Source organism: Loxodonta africana, chromosome 8, assembly GCF_030014295.1.
Source record: "Loxodonta africana isolate mLoxAfr1 chromosome 8, mLoxAfr1.hap2, whole genome shotgun sequence".
Lineage (NCBI taxonomy): Eukaryota > Metazoa > Chordata > Mammalia > Proboscidea > Elephantidae > Loxodonta > Loxodonta africana.
The window spans coordinates 101,720,271-101,742,341 of NC_087349.1; the positions used below are offsets into that span (position 1 = coordinate 101,720,271).

Below are 22,071 nucleotides of genomic sequence, written 5' to 3' on the forward strand. Positions count from 1 at the left end.
AAAACACGGAGTATCATTTTCTTTTTGTGTGATTGTCCCACTTATTTTTTTAAGGTACTTTGCACAAAAGTTGAAGATTTCATTTTCTAGAGAAGAACCTATAACTTAGCACATTTGTTTTTTTTTAATGCAAGGACAGAAGATCCACAGGCCTGAATCAGAGAACTTCGGCTCTAGTGCTAGCGTTGCCATTTAACCAGTTGTGGAATCTTGAACAAATTACTTAATTTCTCTAGGCCTCATTGTTCTCATCTTTTAAGATGAAGGATTTAGAATAAATGATCTCTAAAATCCTTATTTATAGAGTGTTGAAAAACGAATCTATTAATGGTTCTGAAATTTACTGCAATGAAAGAATAATAAAACGAATAAAAAATTTTAAAACAACTACCAAAAACTCACTTGATTTCTGTATTATGATCCAATTATAATTAAGAAATTAAAGGAGCCTTGAAGTGTTACCACGAAGAACCAGATACACTGGGTCACTACCACCACCCTCCCAAAACATACTCACCTTTTTTGGAGGCAATGCCACCATCTAGTGGCTTTTTAGAAAATTGCCATTAAAGACAAAACAAAATTTTCCCAAAGTTTTAGGCATTAATGGATGGAGAAATATCCCGCTAGCTACTTCTCCAAGGTCAAGGTGAAGTTATATTCAGGATTAAAATTACCTCCTGAACTCTGGTCACTATTACTTTTGTTCTTGTTTTATCACTCCATGTAAATTGTAGTTACTTTAAAGACAGGGACCATTTTATACTTTTGTGTTTTCTATGCCCTAAAACATTGAATACAGGAATTCCTCGATGGATTCTGATCTGGGAGAAGGTCACTCTGATCTACCCGCTTTTTATAGATCAGTGCAGGGGGCTTTGGCAATTTCAGATAATAAAAAGAATCTTTTAGGAGGCTCTGGACAAGATTGGAAGAGCCATGGTAATAAAAAGGTCACTAATAACATGAATAGCAATAAATAATACGATTAAACAAGCTTCAGGAATGGAAATATCATTTAGATCACTGACTTAACTGTAAGGTCAAGATTAAATTATATTTCCTTCAGCTCTAATTTAGTAGCTTATAGTTTTCAGCATATAAAGAAAAAAGGCAGACAATTTAATTCTTTAGGTTACATTGTTCCCCACTCCTCCTGTGGGAGGAATCTCATCCGTGTGCTAAATACTGAAGACCCTCAAATTAAATTTCAAGCCTTGATCTTTCTTCTGACCTCCAGATCTGTATGTTTACTGAACATCTCTACCAAGGTGATCTGGGTACCTTAAACATATTGTTACAAAACCTGTCTCCCCTCCCCCAGAAGAAAGCCTGTTCGTTTTCCTTTATTCCCCCTTTTAGTTAAAGGTATCTGGTCATTTCCGTATACAGATATGTCTCATATAAACCCACCGCTGTTGAGTAGATTCCAACTCATAGTGACCCTATAGGACAGAGCAGAACTGCCCAGTTGGGTGTCGAAAGAGTTGGGGAGGATGTATGTCAGAGTTGTATCCTTTCACAATATTTATTCAATCTGTGTGCTGGACAAATAGTCTAAGAAGCTGGACTATACAAAGAAGAGTGCAGTGTCAAGATTGGAGGAAGACCCATTAACAACCTGTGATGTGCAGGTGACACAACCTTGCTTGCTGAAAGTAAAGAGGACTTGAAGCACTTACTGATGAAGATCAAAGATGACAGCCTTCAGTATGAATTACACTTCAGCATAAAGAAATAACGTGCTCACATCTGGATCAGTAAGCAACATCATGATAAACGGAGAAAATATTGAAGTTGTCAAGGATTTCATTTTACTTGGATCCACAATCAACACCTGTGGAAGAAGCAGTCAGGAAACGAAATGATACATTGCACTGGGCAAATCTGCTGCAAAAGACCTCTTTAAAATGTTAGAAAGCAAAGATGTCAATTTGAGAACTAAGGTGCGCCTAACCCAAGCCATGGTGTTTTCAGTCCAGCTCATATGCATGTGACAGCTGGACAGTGAATAAGAAAGACCGAAGAATTGATGCCTTTGAATTATGGTGTTGGCGAAGAATATTGAATATACCACAGACTACCAAAAGAATGAACAAATCTTTCTCCAAAGAAGTACAGCCAGAATGCTCCTTAGAAGTGAGGATGATGAGACTTCATCTCACATAGTTCGGACATGTTATCAGGAAGGACCAGTCCCTGGAGAAGGACATCATGTTTGGTAAAGTAGAGGGCCAGTAAAAAAGAGGAAGATCCTCAGTGAGATGGATTGACACAGTGACTGCAACAGTGGGCTCAAGCAAAGCAGTGATTATGAGGGTGGTGCAAGACTGGGCAGTGTTTTGTTCTCTTGTACATAGGGTTGCTATGAGTGGGAACTGGCTCGATGGCACCTAACAACAACCTTCGTGGAAGCAGACTGCCACATCTTTCTCCCACGGAGCAGCTGGCGGTTTCCAACTACCAACCTTTTGTAAGCCAAGTGCTTAACCGCTATACCACCACAGCTCCTATACGAAACCTGTGGCCATCAGGTTGTTTCCGATTCATACAGACCATGGCAAATAGAATTTTATTAGTTTTCCTGTCCCTGGTGTTTCTCCCGAGCCGTACATTCCTGTTATCACCTCATCACCTGCCACCCAAATAATGCCCGTGTTGAGCCATTTGCAGTTTTCTAAACATGCCATGCTCTTGAATGCTTATGTAATTTATGTTTTCTTTTGTATGGATTTATACTTCCCACTACCTCACCCTGACAAGTTTGTTTCTTTCATTCAATATGGAGTTTGGGCATTATTACCTCCTCCTTTGAAGTATGTCCTGAATCAGGCATCAAAGTGTGCATTTTCCTTTAGGTGTCCAGAGTACTTTATACATTATTCTGTGTAGTATTATAATTTATATTTATATTGCTACTAGACTTTAAGGCTCTAAACAACTAAGTTTGTTTTTTGTTGTTTGATTTTAGTCAAGTCATCTGTTAGTGCTTAGCATGGTGCTTAGCGTTTCAGTAAGTATTTGTTGGTTATGAGAAAGGAAAGGGAACAACCTTAATTAGCATTGGTACATAGTACTTTATTATATACAGTCTCCTTTAAAAGAAATATTTTAAGGGAAAGCAGTCTTCTGAAATGGCTTATAGGTATCATTCTTAGGCACGTTTTCAAGACTAAAAAACTGAAGTTTAGAAATTTAAAGTACATTTCTGAGATCATACACCGGTAAGTGGTAGAGCTAAGAGTTAAACTTGGGTCTTTTGACAGACTATTTTCCTTATAATGATGTGCTTCCCTGGTTAAGACTCTGGATGCAGCCTTTATTTCCTAAAAGTATTTTTGGATAGGGAGCTCTATGGGCCTCTGAAGTCTCCTTTGGAGGTACCGTTAGGCTGGTGATAGTTTTCTAGAGTCTTGTAGCAAATAGTTTGCCGAATTTTCTGTCTCTGCCCTTTCACCCTGCAAATATAAAATTTTGCTGAAATAGGTGTGCTGTAGTTCCAGTCTTCTAGCAGTTAACAAGTTGTTTGATAGCATTGTATATGTGGTATCGTATCGGTTTGCTTCTTTGTGATCTAAACAGGTCATCTTTTGGATGCTTAAAACGGGCGACCAGACCTAGTAGACCAAATCTGAAATGTTTGTTTTTGGGACTCTGGATTTTCGTTTATTGGTCTACTTTTGGATGATCTAGTTTCATATTACAACAGTGCTTTACTTGTCCTGGGATTTAAATTTCCTGACCTGTGGCCTGTTTTCGCATGACCCTTGAGCTAAGAATTACTCTTTAAATTTCTAAAGGTTTGTTTAAAAAATAGAAGAAGAAATGACACAGACACATGTGGCTGGCAGAGCTAAGATATTTATTAACTGAGGCTTTACAGAAAAAATTTGCCACCCCCTGAGCATTCTATTTAGGTCCTGTATTGACCTACTGATTACTGCATGAGAGCAAAAGCTGTTTAGTTGTCTGTTTTTTCTCCCATAAAGAGAAGACGGGAATTTACAAGAATACATTCTTTGTTAACATGTTTGATGTTAAATGGACACCACTGAAATGTACTTTTAATATAATAATAGGTGCTGTTTCTAGTAGATATACCACAGTAAGTGTATCTGTATTTTTTGTATATATTTATATCTGTCAGTGAATCAGTCAATCAAGATACGTTATTTAAAGTTTGCTTATCCAGGCTTTCCTCCTCCCACTTCTCTGCTGTTTTTTTTTTTTTCCTGTGTAGTCACTGTCGGTTACCTTGGCTCAGTATTAAGACTGTGTAATTTTTTTTTTTTAACCTAACCGCAGCTACAGATTTGGATTGTTTAGTTGTAGAGTATCACTTTGCTGTTACAGACGAAATATTGAGTGTGGAACACTTAATATTCGACAGCTAATTAAATGCCATATATTAGGAATTGTGCTAGTCACTGAGGATTAAAAATTGTGGGGAAAAAAGACAAAATACCTGCCCTAACAAGACTGTACAAACTAGGAAATACAGACAGGTAAACAGGAAGTTATAATGTAATGTGTAATACTATAGTACTTATATTAGGGCAAGAAAAAATGCTTTGGGGACATCTCATGTAGACTAGGCCTTCTAGAAGAAGTGATACCTAAGCTGCAATCTGAAAAATGAGTAGAAACTAAGTGAAACGCAATGTTTCTGTGAGCCCAGCAGGGAAGGCAGCATTTGTCTGGCCTCCTCAGGGAACTGAAAGCTCAGTGTGGCTGAAACAAGAACAAAATCATGAAGAATCTAACAAGCCTTGTGTGGATAGTTTGTAGACAACAGCGGTGTGTACTGGAAGTGTATGGAACGCACTCACACTTGTATTTATGCCATCGCTCTGAGTGCATCTGGAGCATAGATCGGCCTTAGAAGTTTAGAAGCCAGGGCAATCAGTTAGAAAGCTGTCGCAGCAAATCTAGGTGGATGATAACAGCAAAACTAGAGAATGGGTGTAGGTGTTGGAAAGACAGAGATGAATTACAGGGATCTTAAGAATATAAAATTGTTAGAAACTTCATGATTGGTTATATGTTGTAAGACACATCCCTATCCTCCACCCCTACTGTAAGGTTTCTGCTTAGACAACTTAATAGTTTATTTAAGATAGGCAGTGCTCTTGTAGCTCAGGGAACTTCAAAATTCAGTGATTTAAAGAATAGGAATTTTATATTTTTCACTTAATAATCTGGAGTGGTTGTTGCTTACCTTGGTGCAGAATTAATATTTAACCAAATCACTGGTAGTGATTCTGTTTCATACTCTCATTCAGGAAATCAGGCCAGAAGATCTGTCATCTTTCATACATCCTTATACATCCCTTCCGAGATTGTCACCATCTCTGTCAGCCAAAAGAGAGAAAAGAGGAGGGAGGAGTGTTACGAGCCAGGCCTAGAACTGGCACTCATCACAGAAGCTGGCTGTGTAGCCTCACATAAGTCAGCGAAGGTGGGAGGTGTAGTGTACCCAGGCAGCTACCTTAGAAGAAGGCAGAGCAGATTGTAGAGCGCTGGTCTAAGTCTCTATCACAAGTGGTAGATAGGAAGAGAAACAGCAAAAGATAGTGAATTTTCTTTTGGATGTGTTGAGATCAAAATAGTTACAGGACTTCTAAATTTGGAAATGTAGTAAGAAAGAACGAGTGAGAACAAGTGATCATCAGGTGGTAGCATCAACTGGAAAAAAATTACTTTTGTTTATCCATAGTAATATGATACAAGAATTTCAAAAGTCATATTTTTGGGAGAGATCAAAAGGAGGGCAAGGGGAGTGGAAGTAGAAAGGAATAGCGAAAGGGTAAGAGGAAGAAGATTGTATTTACTCTTATGTAGTTATAGGTCAGTCAGTTAAAAATTATCAATAAGTACTTACTATATGTCAGTCGTGGTTCAGTGATAGAATTCTCCCCTTGCAGGCAGGAGACCCAGGTTTGATTTCCAGACATTATACCTTATGCACAGCTTCCACCCATCTGTCAGAGGAGGCTTGCATGTTGCTGTGGTGCTGAACAGGTTTTGGCGGAGCTTCCAGACTAAGACAGACTAGGAAGAAAGGCCTGGCGATCTCTTCTGAAAATCACCTAATGAAAACCCTATGGATCACATATTCTGATGCTGTGATGCAAGGGGTTGCCATGAGTCGGAGATCAACTCAACAGAAGTTAACAACAATAACAGCAACATATGCCAGGCACTGAACTCCAGGTATTAACTAGGTATTGTAGATATAAACCCCCAAAAAACCAAACCCATTGCCATCGAGTCGATTCTGACTCATAGCAACCCTATATGACGGAGTAGAGCTGCCCCATAGGTCTCCAAGGAGTGCCTGGTCGACTCGAACTGCTGACCTTTTGGTTAGCAGCTGTGGCTCTTAACCACTACACCACAGACCAAGTCCCTGGTCTCATTTACATTGTCATGAGGAAAGTTAGACAATAAACTGTGGAGTGGGGGGAGGGCGGAGAATTTAAGATACAAAGTTCTGTAAAATAAATAAAATGCTAACTGTAGGATCACTCTGTGGGGGGGTGGGCAGCAGCTGGGTGGTTTTAGCTACAGCAGTTAGGGCAGACCTCATTGAGGAAATAAATTTGAGCTAGGACCTGAGTGATGAGAAGGGGAAAACCTAATGACCTGGGGGAAGAACATTCTCCCAAGTAAAAGGAACTACGCAAATGCAAAGCCTTGGGAACAGTTTGAGGGTCAAAAAGTTGCTCAGTGTCATAGGAGATAAGACCCTGGAGATAAAGCCCTAAGAACCAAGGTAAAAAGTTGCAGTTTTATTGGCTTTTGCAGTGGCACATCAGCAGACAGCTTTAAGCAAGTAAGTGACACGACCTGGTTGAATGCTTTAAAAAAAAAAATTGTGGAGAAGCGGGGAGGGGAGAGTAGTGGTAGAGGCAAGGAAACTAGTTAAATGATTGTCAGAGCAGTACCAGTGGCAAGATAAAAGGGTTGTAGAGGGTGACCAGTGGTTGGATTGGGGATTTATTTGGGATGTAGAGCTGCAAGAAATTGTTCATAGATTAGATGTGAGGTGGAGGGAAAGAGCTATCAAGCAGGACTCCTGGATTTTTTCCCTCTGAAGCTGGGTCGGTAGGTGTTAACTATAGGTCCCAGATTTCTTTTATAAATTGTGTAGGTGTTTGTGCAGTGGATTCTGAAGTTGGTGTGACGTTTTGTGCCTGTGATGGATTTAGTTAACTGAAGGCTGTCTGTATTTTTAACCTTTTGATTTATTAAGATTATTAAGTGCAGCAGCCAGTGGGATTAAGAGTATTGTAGTAATCAAAAAGGAAATATATTGCGCTGTGTTTATAATCAGAATTGTATTTAAGAATTTAAGTTTTAAAATAGAATTTCTTCATGTATCTGCAGTGCCTAGCTGTGGTGCCTTAACTATAGTAAGCATTCAATAAAGATTTGTTAAATAAAGAGGTATTTTGTAGATGTTTATGAATGAATAATATGTTTTCTCTAAAACAGTATACATTCTTGTCTAAAAAAATAATAAATGTAGACTTTATTATATATGTTGTTGGAAAAATGAGGCATTTTGGGGCTACTTAACTTACTTTTATAGGATTCTTTGTTTTATTTCTTGGAATGATCCTTAACAAAGGCAGCAGCTCTGGCTTGTACATTTTAACTGGAATTATCCAGAGCACTCAAACACTTCAAGGGCCTAGGATCTGCTCTGAATACCTGCTTTGCCTTTTATGTATCTAGATTAGAGAGGAGGCTGAGCTGCATGCCAGCCTGGGGATACACCCTTATAGCAGTTCTTGGTTTATTGGGGATCCAGTGCTGCTTGTCAGGCTCTCGGGTGGGGAATGCCATAGCATACCTCATTTTCCTGACCGCCCCAATTTCTGAATTCGGGATTGTCTAGGGGCAAAGTATCAGAATCTATCGCCGGACAGGTAGAAAGCCTTTGGTTTTTACTGTGCGGATACTTCACTGAATGTAAATAAAAATGGCAGTGTAGTGCTTTGTTTTATACAAAGTCTACCTAGCTCTTTCCTTCTGACAGAAAACAGACACCTGGGAATGTTTGGAAAAGCTATTGATTAGTATACAGTAAATATTTTTGCCGTGCACTTAGACATGTACTTCATTTAGTTTTGTGTTTAATCATTTTTGAAAATGCACAAAATATTTTTACTTCTGAATTTGATGGCAGTTAACCAAGAAAGTAAGCTAGTCTGGTTTTACATGCCAAAGATGACTCTCTGTGTTGCCTAGAACTTGATACATAGTATATAAAAGAGCAGTAATTTTTTTATGTAAACATTCCTTTTTCAGTAAAATTTAGTAATCTGAATTTGTGTGGTTTTGCCACATAATTCAGTATACTTAAAAAATACATGTATATATGCACACATATACATACATTATACATACATTTCTCCACATAATTCAACATACTTTTAATATATACGTAAAATATGTTTCTTTTTGCAGATTTTTCTTGACTTACAGAGGTTTATATTACTTTAAACATTTTCTTGAGACTGTAGATTTATCTAGTTGCTCTTCAGTAACATGACCATAGTTTTCCTATGCTTATAGACCCTGAAATGTGTTAGAAAAGCTAGTCGTCATAATTTTCATAAACTTTGTTCTCCCATCCAGCTAATTCATGTATGTTACCTAAAGTTTTAGGGCCATACACGTTAAGGTGCCTGCCCTGTGCCCAGCATTGTTCTGGGTTTTGTCTGTGGGGATCATAATAAAGAATGACCTGGGGTCTTTTGATTTTCTGGGAAGATATAAAACATAAATAGAGGAGAGTTCAAGACAGTGGTAAGTATGATATGAATTTAAGAATGTGAAAATAATAAATCTACTGTTAATAGAGATTAGACTTCATGGGAATGAGTTGTTCACTTTGCCTTGAAGGAGATACAGAGTTTGAATGAGAAAAAATAGATTTCCAAATTTAAAAGGAGTTACAGGATAAAGAACAGAACGTATTTTTAAAGAATGATTAAGCCTAGCTTTAAGAGTAGCTAGAATTAGAAAAAAAGCTTCTTCATTATGTGAAGAAAAATGATGCCAGGAAACAAACAGAAATGACCAAGAAAAATACATAAATAATGTTAGAAAAATCTAAACCTAATTCACTGTTGAAAATAGAGTGTCCTTTTTATTTTCACTACTTATATGTAGGTCAATTACCCCCGCCCCCCCCCCCCCCCCAGTTGGGAACACTGTTACAGTAGTCCTGTCTGTAGTAGTGCTGTGGTAACCAGATTGATGCCTTATAGTATGAGTGCTTAAATTATTTGGAGAAATTTGACTGAATGGGGCAGAGCAGGGCCAGATTGCTGAGGTCTTAAGCTGCCTGGAACTTCAGATCTATGTCGTTGGCAGTGTGAATACCTGAAGGGAAAGGCTTTATAAATCATATGACTCTTTTCCTTCCTCCCAAAACTGGTCCAGGTCCAAGCCAACCTCAGGTAAATGGGCTTGGAATACTACCTTCCTGAGGAGTTTCCTATGATATGAACTTTGAATCCTTGTGATTTGGAGAATATCTGTAAAGAAAGACAGGTTTAGAATTGACCTAAAGACATATATGATCACCCTGAAGTATATACCCTAATCCTGGATCAGTCGGAGAGCCATCTCTGACTTCTTAAGACCTTTTTCATTCATGTTAATCAGCTAGAACATGATCATTCTCTCAGGATTGAAAACACTGTCAGAGAACATGTACTGTGATGGTCAGATTGGCCCCTAATATAACCTCTTCTGTCTGTGGCAAAGGAAGAAATGAGCAGTATGTGTCTGTCATTGTTGTTAGAAGACAACAAGGGAGTCATCTGATAAAATACTGTCACTGTTGTTAATGGTGTATTGCAGAATAGACCCCAGCTACTATAGTCTGCATTTTTGCACTTTGTATTCACATATTGTAGTGGATTGAAATCAATGAAATGTTGCCAATGATAGGCCCATTTGAAAACTTTTATTAATTGACCCCAACTTAAACTATATCTTGGCACCTACTAGTAAGTTGCCAGATTTAGTCTAAATTAGTCAATCTCTTTAAAAGATACTATGGAAAGGAAAAACAGTATTGAACAGTTGAGTTGATGGCTGCTAACCAAAAGGTCAGCAGTTCGAATCTGCCAGGCACTCCTTGGAAACTCTATGGGGCAGTTCTACTCTGTCCTATAGGGTCGTTATGAGTCGGAATTGACTCGACGGCACTGGGTTTATTTGATCAAATTATGGTTAAAACCACCCAATTGCTTTTTATTTTCAAATACTTAAGGGAAATTTTCGGTTCATGTTGCTCTCAGATGTATTTTACAATCACATACTAGATACCAAAGCGTGTCTGTATTTGTAGGCACAATAGAGTGGTTTTAGTTAGGATTGTAGGATTGCTATGACAGGCTACAATAGTGTTTCCTAAGCGAATCTCTCTTATTCTAACAAATACTAACTCTAAAGAATGCTTTTTTGTGTTTTTTAGTCGGCCGTATACTAACAAGGTCATCACTTTATGGTACCGTCCACCTGAACTGCTGTTGGGAGAAGAACGCTATACGCCAGCTATTGATGTCTGGAGCTGTGGGTAAGATAGGCTTACTGATTGGTTTATTTTACTTGAAACTTGTGGTAATAAAGTAAAATCAGCTCATTTGTTAATGATGGGTATTTTTTCTATTAGATGCATCCTTGGTGAGCTCTTCACTAAAAAACCTATATTTCAAGCAAATCAGGAACTTGCACAACTAGAATTAATAAGGTAAGCTCATGGTTCTAATATTTGGGGCAGAAGGAGGTCATACTCCGTAGGAGATTTAAAATCTATCAAGCTTGTCTTTTCAAGAGGAAACTATCACAGTTCTTTTGAAGGCTAAATGACGGAGAAACTAGGATGTGGACACTTTGATACTTGTTCCAATAAAGTTAAGAATCTTAAAGGCCCTAGATCTTTCTTTTGTGTGTGTGTGTGATTAAATTTAAGGTCTTGAGGCCCAAAAGATAAGACTGGCAAGGAAGAGTAAATAAGGAACAAGAGAATAAATGGTAGCTCCTTCTTTATAAAGTACGGCAGAAACTACTGAAGAATTAATGTTTTGCTATATTGTAAAGAAATAGTCTATTTTATATACACACAGACACGTTTATATATGAACTTATACATTTGTGTATGTGTATACACACCAAAATATATTCCTGTACCGGGTAGCACAGGTCTTTACCATTTGGATCCTGTCCTAGGACCTGTCTCATGAGGAGCTACTCATACACATTAGTCGTCTTTCCCTTAATCCCATATTTAACATCATTTTAGGAAAGATGTTAGTATAAGGTACAAATTTATAGAATTTTACTTTCCCAACTGGACAAAATGAACATAAAACAACAAATAGTAACCAGAGAAGGATCCTAACTTCATATTGTAAACTGTGAAAAGCAGTACCCAGAGACAGACAGTTTTAACTGAACTGAAAGAAGATCCTGAAAATTCACAAATGTTTCCTTTTTGGGAAGACCATTACAGTTAGGTAGAATGTGGGCAAAATAATTTTTTTTTTAAAAAAGTAAAGAACAAAACACCGTAATATTACCCTTTCTGATGATTGGGGGACTACAGAGTAATGCAGGGAAAGATGAGTGCCCCAGTTGGAGCCCGCTTCTCCTCTGGGGATAATTCGGCTAAAATCAGAAATACGCGAGCCAGAGGCCGGCAGTGGGTTTCCTCCACAGCAGCCAGTTGTCGCACCCTAAAGTGGAAGCACAGAGCCAGTTGTGTCTGAGACTTGACATGAGGGGATTCCAGCACAGAACTTTTATAAGGGAGGCAGAGAAGGAGTTCACCAGAAACATACTGTTAGAAAACTTTTATTTAACCTCTTTTTATTGTGTAACAAACAAGTAGATAAAGCTATGGAAGAATTAATAGATACTCCTGAAAGTAAGAAAAATACTTTTTTCAGTGCTAATTGGACATTTACAAAAGTTGGCTTATATATTAGTAGAAAAAAAAAGACAGTAAACTGCAAAGCGTTGAAATAGTACAGACTATATTCTCTAACAAAAATAGAGTAAAACTAGAAATTAATATAAAATGGAAACAGCAAAGCCTCTCAACTATCTCAAAAGTTTAAATGTGTTAAAGATAATTATTAAATAATGATTAAAGAGGAATCAAACTATGTTTTGTATGAAAAGCTATGTATACAACTTGAAATTTACTACTAAATAAGAAAAATGAAAGAAAATGAATTAAACATTCAACTAACAAGCTAGGAAGAAAAATCAAAATAAACCCAGAGAATAAAAGTAATTAATGAATTACAATACAGCAAAAGATAGAACTTGTGAATAAATCTAAGGACTGGTCTTGGGTTTATTCACAGACATGAGCAATATAAACTAAGCACTAGTTTTAACTTAGTAATAAGAAAAGAGTATAAATCAATAAAATGAAGTTATAAGATAGGAATTGACTACAGATATAAAGAAAATCAGAATAATTGTGAGACTACTTGATTGACCAGACTTGACCCTAGAACACTTGGAATACTCAAATAGAGGAAATAATGTTGTCAAAACATTTCTCAAAAGAACCACCCAAACATTGGTCCCAACATTTTCATAGGAAATTCTTGAATATCTTTTAGAAACTGATCATTGTAATGTTTCTTAACCTGTTCCAGAACAAAAGAGTAATGTATTAGAAGCTTCCTTATTTCAGCCTTGCCTTAAACAGACTTGTTAGATTAACCAGTGTTCTCCGTTCCCTCTGTAAATAAATACGGGTTTGAAGACGTGGCAAGCACAGCGCTTGCAGCGTAGTCAGTGACCAGTTTCTAGTAGGACTGTGTTTACTTATCCTACCAGTTAAAGAATATGATGACCAAGCAGTGGTGGTTTGTTTATAAATTTTTTATGTGAGCTGTTCTTATTATAGTTGTGTAGTTTAATTAAATACTACACAGATGCATGGCTTTGCACCTAAAAGAGTTGCTGTCAGATTAATTAGTGGGCCGGGAACTATAAAAGTTAGAAACAGAAGTCATAAAGATCTAGAAAGATTTAGCACTCATTTCTCTGGAAGTGTTTTAACTTCTAGCTTTACTTAAACTAAAATGTGAAATCCTTGATTTATGGGTGTGTTTTGTGTAAGAAAGCTAACGCAGAATTTTGTTCAGTGAATCCTGTGTTCAAAGAGAGGCCTTAATCCTGTGTCAGAAGATTGGACAATAAATGTACATTTATAAATTTTCGGTTAAAATAAAATGGTTAAATTATGTATCTGTGTATCTTTTTTTTTTTTTTTGATGATTCCCTCTTTAACTTGTTTCTTTAGTTAACTAACCAATATTGGTCCTGATTATATTGGATACTAGGGCTTCTAGTAGTGATAGTTAACGTTTATTTAGTTTATACAGGATGTAAGCATTGTTCTAAGAGTTTCTCCTGAACTGTCTCACTTAGTTTTGTAACAACTTATGTGTTCATTTTATAATTAAGAAAATGAAGTTTATAGAGGTGAAGATTTTGTCTAGGGTCATACAACTAGCACGAGGCAAATTGGGATTTGAACCTAGACAGTTTTACCTAAAAGTCTAAACTTTTAACCATTACTCTATACTGTGTAGGAAGTAAAATGTCGTTGAGCTTTTTACAGAGTCCTTCCAACAGAATACCAATAGTTGACAAAGACAGCATGACACATTTCTACAGGATATTAATCCAGAAATTCTAAAGGAGATATTAGCAAATAGTATCCAACTTCTCATTTTAAAAATTTACTTGCAGAATCAAATAGGAGTCATCTCAAGAATGTAAGTACATTGAGAATTAAGAAATCAAAAAAGATTGTCTTTTGGTATTTAAGAGTATTCTAGAAGTACTAGCCAGTTAACTAGTTGTGTTAGGAAAGTGAACCAAGAAGAGGTACAAATAGTGGAAAGATGGAGGTAGTATTGCCAGAATTTGTATATGGTAACATTGCATATATGGAGCATGTAAGGGAATCTCCTGAAATACCTCAAAATAAAGAAGTTGGTAAAGTGATAGGTGTGAAATTAAGTATGTGTGTGTGTGTGCATGCATGCATGTATGTAATACACAAATATGTATACTATATTATGTATGTGTATTATAAATTATATACTAATAATAGATATTAAAAGCAGTAGATTTTTAAAAACATATATATTGATAATAACCACTTAAAAAACATAGTGGAGAAAAAGATGCCTTTAACAGAACCTCTACCATATATATCCCAGGAATATTGAAAATTATAATGCCCTACTGAAAAATGTAAAGAATATTGGAATAACTGTTGACAAGGCATATTTCATTCTTGATTAGGAAGCTTAAATTTTTATTTAAAGATGGCAGTTCATCCTAAATTAATCAGTGCATTCCTAATGAGAATTTTTCAGAAGATGTTTTTTGAAACATGACTATTGATTTTAATGTTTTATATGGAAGAATAAACATGAAAATAACCAGGAAAATTCTTAAAAAGAAAGAAAACTTGCTACATCCTAGTTGGGGGAGACGGACAAAATAAATTAATAAATATATCAGGTGGTGATAAGTGTAGGAGAAGAAAATAGTGGGAGGTGGTGGTGCATACAGGGTCTGGGAAGGTCTGCCATAAGGGTGACATTTGGGCAGAGATCTGAATGAAGTAAAGGAACAGCACAGTTGTAAAGACCCTGAGGCCACATGAGTGTACTTGGGTTATTTCATGAATGTGTTAAGTCAATTAATGAACTATATGGAAAAGAAAGCTGAATCTGTCCATCTGGTTCCAAACAGTACAGTTACCAGAAAGGAGATGGTAGGTCTGGAGATACTTAAACGTGGAAAAGCAACCCAACGTTGTATGAAAAGAGCAGTTTTGCAGAAGTCTGTATTTGGTATGATCCCATTAAGGGAAAACAAGTTATGTACATCAAAAGAGTCTGGAAATCGGAACACAGATTTGTGAGAGGGTTAGGGGAGGGACAGTTTTACTTTCTTTACTTTTTAAATTTCAGCATTTTTTGTGTATCTAAGAAACCAAGTATTTATAATATAAAAAGATTGTTCAATTTTGATTCCATAGCATATGTTCTAAAATATGAAGAAAAAAGGAAGTTTCTGATTAAAAAACGATCTCCCAAGTGTGAGGAGGCAGCAAAGTATATTGAAAGGGGTGTTGTGGGCTCTGGAATGTTACAGACCTGAGATCTAATGCCAGCTCTGCTACTTTCTGGTCTTGTGACAAGGGCACATTCCATAATGCCCTAAGTTTATTTCTTCACATGTAAAACAGGACTAATAACATGCGTAGGTTTCTAAGAATGAAATAAAATAAGCTGTGTAAGTAAATTTCCTGGTACATTCTTCTCATCTTAATTGCAGTGATTACTGGGATCTTCCCCCAACCTAAAACCTTAGGTTCTGCATTGTACAAATGCATGTGAAGAATATGTGGTTACTAATCAGAATGTATCTTAAAGAGCTGTACACTACAGAGGTTAAGTTATTTTATTTATGCTTTGCCTTGTTCCAGAAAGTATTTTAGGCAGGTTGTAAAAGTCTTGTGATAAAAGTAGCATGGGTTAAAAAGTGATGGAAAAAGAGAATAAAAAACACAGGCGGGGACAACATGGCATGAATTGAGGGCAGCAGCTGGGTCACACTTTTGACTTTTAAGCCTTCTAGCGGCCAGCTAAAGAGCCTCTATATCACACAATGTATATTCCTTCTGAAATAAAGATTTGTAATCATGGAAGAAATTAAAAGTAGATTAAAGTTAAAAGAGTCCTGCTTCCTTCTCTTCACCCCATCTCCATCCCCTATATACATACAGACAAAGCCTCAGGCTCAATGGTCACACAGGTAAAATTTTAAAAACTTTAAAGGACTAGACTTTGTTTTTTCCAGAATATAGGAAAAGCAAACTTTTCTTTTTTCTTCTTGTTTTTTTTTTTTTGTAAATGAAGCTTGTATACCTTCATAAACCAGTAGCATAAGAAATTCTGTAGACTTGTGCTTCTTAATCTTTTTGTTCTCAGGACTTCTTTATGCTCTTAAAAATTACCAAAATCCCAAGAAGCTTTAGTTTATGTTGGTTATATCAATATTTATCACATTAGAAATTAAAACTGAGAAATGTAAGAAATATTTATTCATTTTAAAACAATTTGTTAACATTTTTAATTTTTAAAAATCTATTATTTTCCAAAATAAAAGGAAATTTTTTGAAATGGATGGCATTTGTTTATATTTTTACAAACCTTTTTAATGTCTGGTTTAATAAAAGTGACACTTGGATTCTCTATCTGTGATAGGCTGTTTTGGTTCAGATACATGGAGAAAATATATATATGAGGTTGGAAAAGGGAAGAGTGTTTTAATACTCTTTTCAGGTAATTGGATGTTCTTTGAAACTGCAGAAGAACTCAGTAAGTGGTAATTTTTTACAGGTTAGTTGTAATATGCAGTCTGAAACCATATGAAAAAACATTTTGTACTCTTAATATGCTGAACTCCACTGGCCTGTTTTATACTTCGAATTGATTTTCTGCCATTAGGGAAAATATTGGTTTATTGAATTAAACCTGTCTTCCAAATGTAACATTTCATTGTATAATATTTGTTATCATCATTAATCTTATCATGAAAGCTTCTGAAGTATTATGAAGCTGTCAATTTCATGGTGGTGGATATAGGTTTTCCAATATTCTGATTATTTCTTAAAAGCTTAAATTTTATTATGGATGATAAATACAGTCAGTTGTTCCTGAAGTGACAGGCTGACTTTGTTAACATTTGAGAAAGTGCATGGCAGATACGCATGTATAACCATAGTTTTTGTTAGTTGTTCTTACAGGTAAAAATGATAAAAGGAACTACCTTAGCTTGCAACTTTAATAATTGTACACATGCTTTTCCTGAAGATAACCATCATATTTTGTTGTATAGCAGAAGCACTTTATGGATATTTCCCACTTTATCTTGGAGAATATTAAAACGGTATTATTCAAGGGTTGGAATTTAATAAAATTATCCATTTTTATTGCTTCATGAAGCACATTTTTTCTCCCCTGAAACTGCGTGGTAGTGAAATGTACAGTTACTGCTAGTGCAGTTTGGTGCCACTGCCTGGAATCATGCTAAGGCACCAGCAGATTTACCCATCAATGGTTTTGTACCATTGGTGCACAGCCAGCACATTGGAAAAGGCAGATAACATCTTAGTGAGGACTTGGGCCTGGCAGACCCACTGAAGGGTTTCAGGGACTCTCAGGAGGAACTGCTTGTATATATACCAATTTCATATGTGAGTATTGAAACAAAACATCTAAATTAGCAAGTAGAATACAACATTACACTAAGATAATAGTACTTTTATTAGGCCCAGGCAGTATTCCTTCTGTATTAGAAAATCTGTTAATATAATTCATGATATTACCAGCCCAGTGGAGAAAACACAGAGTTGAGCTTCATAATGTTGTTAGTTGCCATCAAGTCAGTTCTGACTCACGGCAACCCTATGTGAGAGTATCTAAAAATCAAACTGATAAAACTACAGCACCCTTTTTTTTTTTTTTTTAACATAAAAGCCACAAAAATAAAAACTCATAGTGAAAAGGAATAAATGAATGCTTCCTTAACAGGAAATATGTGTGTATATCGTGAAATATCTTTATTAATGTGTTTTGTGATTCCCAGACCAAAAGTCTTCATCCTTCCTAGTGGTAAAAATTGAAAGTACTCCCATTAAAATCAGAAACAAAACAAAGTTAACCAGTATTATGTGCCATCACTATCATTTTTACATTGTTAGTTTCCAGATAACAACATACCATAATGACAAAAGATTTGAAAAATATGGATGAATTACAACTGTTTACATATGGTAAGACTGTAGACCGGGAAAGCCTGAAAGAAGTAACTGTTGATACTTTTAGGAACTATAGGATCTCAGATGGCCACTTAAAAATTTCATCTGCCAAATTTCAAGGCATTCCTGTAAATAAAACTTTTTAAATTAACTGCTTAAAAATATAATGAAGTAAAAACACATAAGAGCCAGAATTAGAACCTATAGCAAGAAATGTACAATATTTAAACAAAGAAAAAATATAAAACAACTGAGGGAAATCGAAGAATAGAGTATTTCTAGGATAGAAATATTAAATATTATAAAGATATCGATCATTTCTAAATTAATGTATAAATTCAGAGCAGTAGTTGAGTCCCAACAGGATTCTCTTTCTGTTGGAATGTGACAGTATCAATTCTACAGTTGATCGGTAAGAAAATTATAAGGAGTAATTGTACTGGATGGAGGTTGGATGGAAGAATTTGTATATCAGCTTTTCAAAAATTAATAAAATCTTACCATATTTTGTTACCATATTATACTGACACCGGAGTAGGTAGATATATAGTAGTTCAGAGTAAATTCCCAGATATTTGGGGATTTAATGTATGTGTTAGCATGGGATGCATTTCAAGACATCTTTGGTAAGTGGTATTGGGGTAGCTGGCTGGCCATCAAACACAGATTGCAGTGATACACAATAGTTTACAATTGCTGTCAACGTCCACCTCCCAAGTTTCTGGTTATTTTCCCTGCCTCAGTATTCCATCCTTTGAGCTACTACCAATTAGATAACTGCACGACTTAGGTATCTTCCCACAACATGTACAATGAAATAATTGAAATTCCTTAGCTAAGGGTTAATGGGATTGATAATTTATTATAAGGTGATAAATTATTATAAGGTACTATATACGGAGTTCGTTTAATTTTGCAACCTCTGAGGTGGCACAGTGGTTAAGAGTTCAGGCTGTTAATCAAAAGGTCGGCAGTTTGAATCCGCCAGCTGCTCCTTGGAAACCCTGTGAAGTAGTTCTGCGCTGTCCTGTCGGGTTGCTATAAGAATGAACTTGATGGCTTTTTTTTTTTTTTTTTTTTGAGGTTAAATTAATCTCCATTTTACATAAGAAACAGACTCTTAAGCCATGCCAGGATTCAAATCTAAAGTTTGTTTATAAAGTCTGTCTTCATTAGAGTTAGGCAAACTGTCTCTCAAAATTATGTCATGTGGCTCCAGTCTACTTTTCCACCTAACCTCCCTGATCCCTGAACCCCACCTACATGGATCTACTTAGTCTTCCCCAGTTTATCTATACTTTGCCACTTCATGCCTTTGCCTATCCTCTCATCTTTACCATTTGTATATTCCTCTTCCTTCCTTCCATAGGTGTTTACTTACCCTAGGAGTTGTAGCCAGAATTCTGCACCCCCTCCCTAACTGGTTAAGCTTTTTGTATTTCTGTAGTTGAAAGTATCCTTCATTTCCTGTATTCCAATATACTTTATACTTCAATTATAATAAGCACAGCCTGCTTGGAATTCATTATGTTTGTGTAGTCACTTGGAGAAGTGTACAGAAGAGGAGGGACATGGTTCCTGAGCATAATTTCATAAGAGAAACAGACATGTAAACGACTGAAAATACAAGGCAAAATGAAACGAGAGTCAAAAAAAAAAACGAGAAGCATTGATCACTGTTACACACTCTCATTCTGAATAGTACTGGAGATAGAGAAGACCTCATTGAATAGAATGCTTTTTGATCTGAACCTTGAGAAATGAAAAGGATTCAGCTAGGTAGAATCTGGGGGAGAAGGAAGATGAGCATAATCGTGGAGGAGTGGTCTGTGGGGAGAGAGGCACTGGGAGATGAAACCAGGCAGGCAGTTGGGACTAGGCCATAGAAAGCCATGCTGTGGAGTTTGGCGTTCTTTCCTAAAGACGCCATTATATTTTCGAGAAAGTTACGATAATTGGCTTTTAAGGAAGAAGAGACTGGGAGTGTGCAAAGAATAAAACCTCAATACCTTTGAAGAGCTTGGGTTTACAAAAATCTTAAATTATATCAAAACATAAAAAGTACGTTTCTTGGCTTAAACATGAGCAGTTTTCTCATGTAAGTGTGTTTCTGAGGTAGCCCTCAAAGCTCAACTAAAAAATGTCAGCTTTAGTCATCATTTGCTTATATATATTTCTGTAGGGTCACTATGAGTCGGAATCGACTTGATGGCAACAGGTTTGGTTTTTTTGATTTTGGTTACATGCATATGTATGTGAGTATATATGTTATTGGGGGTCCCTGAGTGGTACCGATGGTTAAGTGCTCAGCTTCTAACTGAAAGGTTACCAGTTTGATTCCACTCAGCGGCACCTCGGAAGGAAGGCTTGGCAATCTGAAAGATCATAACCATTGAAAACCTTGTGGAGCTCAGTTCTACTATGAAATACATAGGGTTTAGTTAGAATCAATTTGATGGCAACTGATTTGATTTTGATTTTATGTATGTATATAATAGGGAAACCTTGGTGGCATGGTAGTTAAGTGCTACAGCTGCTAACCAAAAGGTCGGCAGTTCCAATCCACCAGGTGCTCCTTGGAAACTCTATGGGGCAGTTCTGCCCTGTCCTGTAGGGTTGCTATGAGTTGGAACTGACTTGATGGCAGTGGGTTTGGGGTTTTTTTTTGGTATGTATAGAATATTTTTACTTAAGTCAGTGATGCGTCAACATTTCATATTCGAGACCAGCTGATAATTTTATAAACTATATACATTTACCCTTGAGATACGTTTTACTCAAGCATATTTAACCAAGTTTTCATCTACATATTACCAAATCACTTAGTTTTCAGGTGTCTACCAGCTGGAGCTGTTTGCTTATAGCATTTCTTCTACAAACTATCACAACAAAGACTTATTAATTAATACTGACATAAGGAAGATTTTTAAGATATAGATAAGCAGAGAATAAAGCAGTTAAAATTTCTAAATACCTTGGAATCAGTGGCACCACTTAAATTCATCTCTGGGTGGTGTAAACAGTTAAGCTTTTGGCTACTAGACCAAAGATTGGGAGTTCAAACCCGCTAAGAGGCACCTTGGAAGACAGGCCTGGTGATCTGCTTCTGAGTGGTCACAGCCTTGAAAATCCTATGGAGCAGTGCTGCTCTGCAAACATAGAGTTGCCTTGAGTCAGGATCTACTCAACAGCAACTAACAACTTAAACTTGATGTTTCAGGAGTTCTATTTTTAGGGTCTTCCTGTTGACAGCATTCAGTAGCAACCTTTACAGTACAGTTACCTTCCCGAGATGGCGTAGGAAGTCTGTTTCAGCTTTTTATGCAGACTACCTTATTTTCATGGGATGAGGTAGTAACACATACTTAAAAAACCGGACAAAGACATAGACTAAAGTATAGCTCTATAACCTAGTGGCAGAAAATTCTTTGTGTTGCTTTTAAGGGTCACCTATGTTATTTTGAAATTTCATTTTGCAAATATGAAGGTCCTCTTTCTAGAACTTGTAATGCCTGGAATACTAGAAACATCCCCTGAAAATAAATTGATTTCCTAAAACAAGTATTTAAACTGGGAGGACTAAAATATTCAGTGGAATTTCTTATATATTATGTTAGAGCTTCAACTTTGTGTATTTGAAAATGAGTTGATGTTTTGTGTAGCACTTGCATATGTTGTTTTTTCTGTAGTTGATAATGACATACTAATTTTTGTGTGTTGTTTAGCCGTATATGTGGGAGTCCATGTCCTGCAGTGTGGCCTGATGTAATCAAACTACCGTATTTCAACACCATGAAACCAAAGAAGCAGTATCGTCGAAAGTTAAGAGAAGAATTTGTTTTGTAAGAAGGGGATGCTTAAATATCCATATTGCATTTAATGTTTTTTTAAGTTATTTCTTATGAATTCCAAGTGCTACTCTGTCTGATTATTGACCTGAAGTAGATCTAGCACAGATCTTGTAGTTCCTTGAATTTTGCATTTCCCTTTGCTACATGCAAATTCCCTTTTCATTATCATTGTGGAATCAGTAATTTACAGGTGTGCTTGATTTGGTGCTTACATAAAAGAACTTTAATGATATTGTTTTAAATTTCAGGGAAATGGCTTTCAAGTTACTTAAGCTCAGGTTTTCATTTTGTTTTAGGAAACTATGTTACAAAAGCAAATTGCCTGTA

General features: G+C 36.3%; 1 protein-coding gene across 8 annotated transcripts in view; it reads left to right on the forward strand.

Moving 5' to 3' along the window:
- CDK13 (cyclin dependent kinase 13) overlaps window positions 1-22,071 on the forward strand; it is a 150,316-nt gene that overhangs the window by 116,149 nt on the left and 12,096 nt on the right. For all 8 annotated transcript variants that reach the window (XR_010322776.1, XM_064290153.1, XM_023544245.2 and 5 more), the window contains exons 8-10: window positions 10,499-10,600; window positions 10,697-10,774; window positions 21,619-21,735. Coding sequence is in view for 7 of the 8 variants with exons in the window: in XM_064290153.1 (XP_064146223.1) it covers window positions 10,499-10,600; window positions 10,697-10,774; window positions 21,619-21,735 (297 nt within the window). In the remaining variant the exon portion in view is untranslated. The remainder of the gene's footprint in view (window positions 1-10,498; window positions 10,601-10,696; window positions 10,775-21,618; window positions 21,736-22,071) is intronic.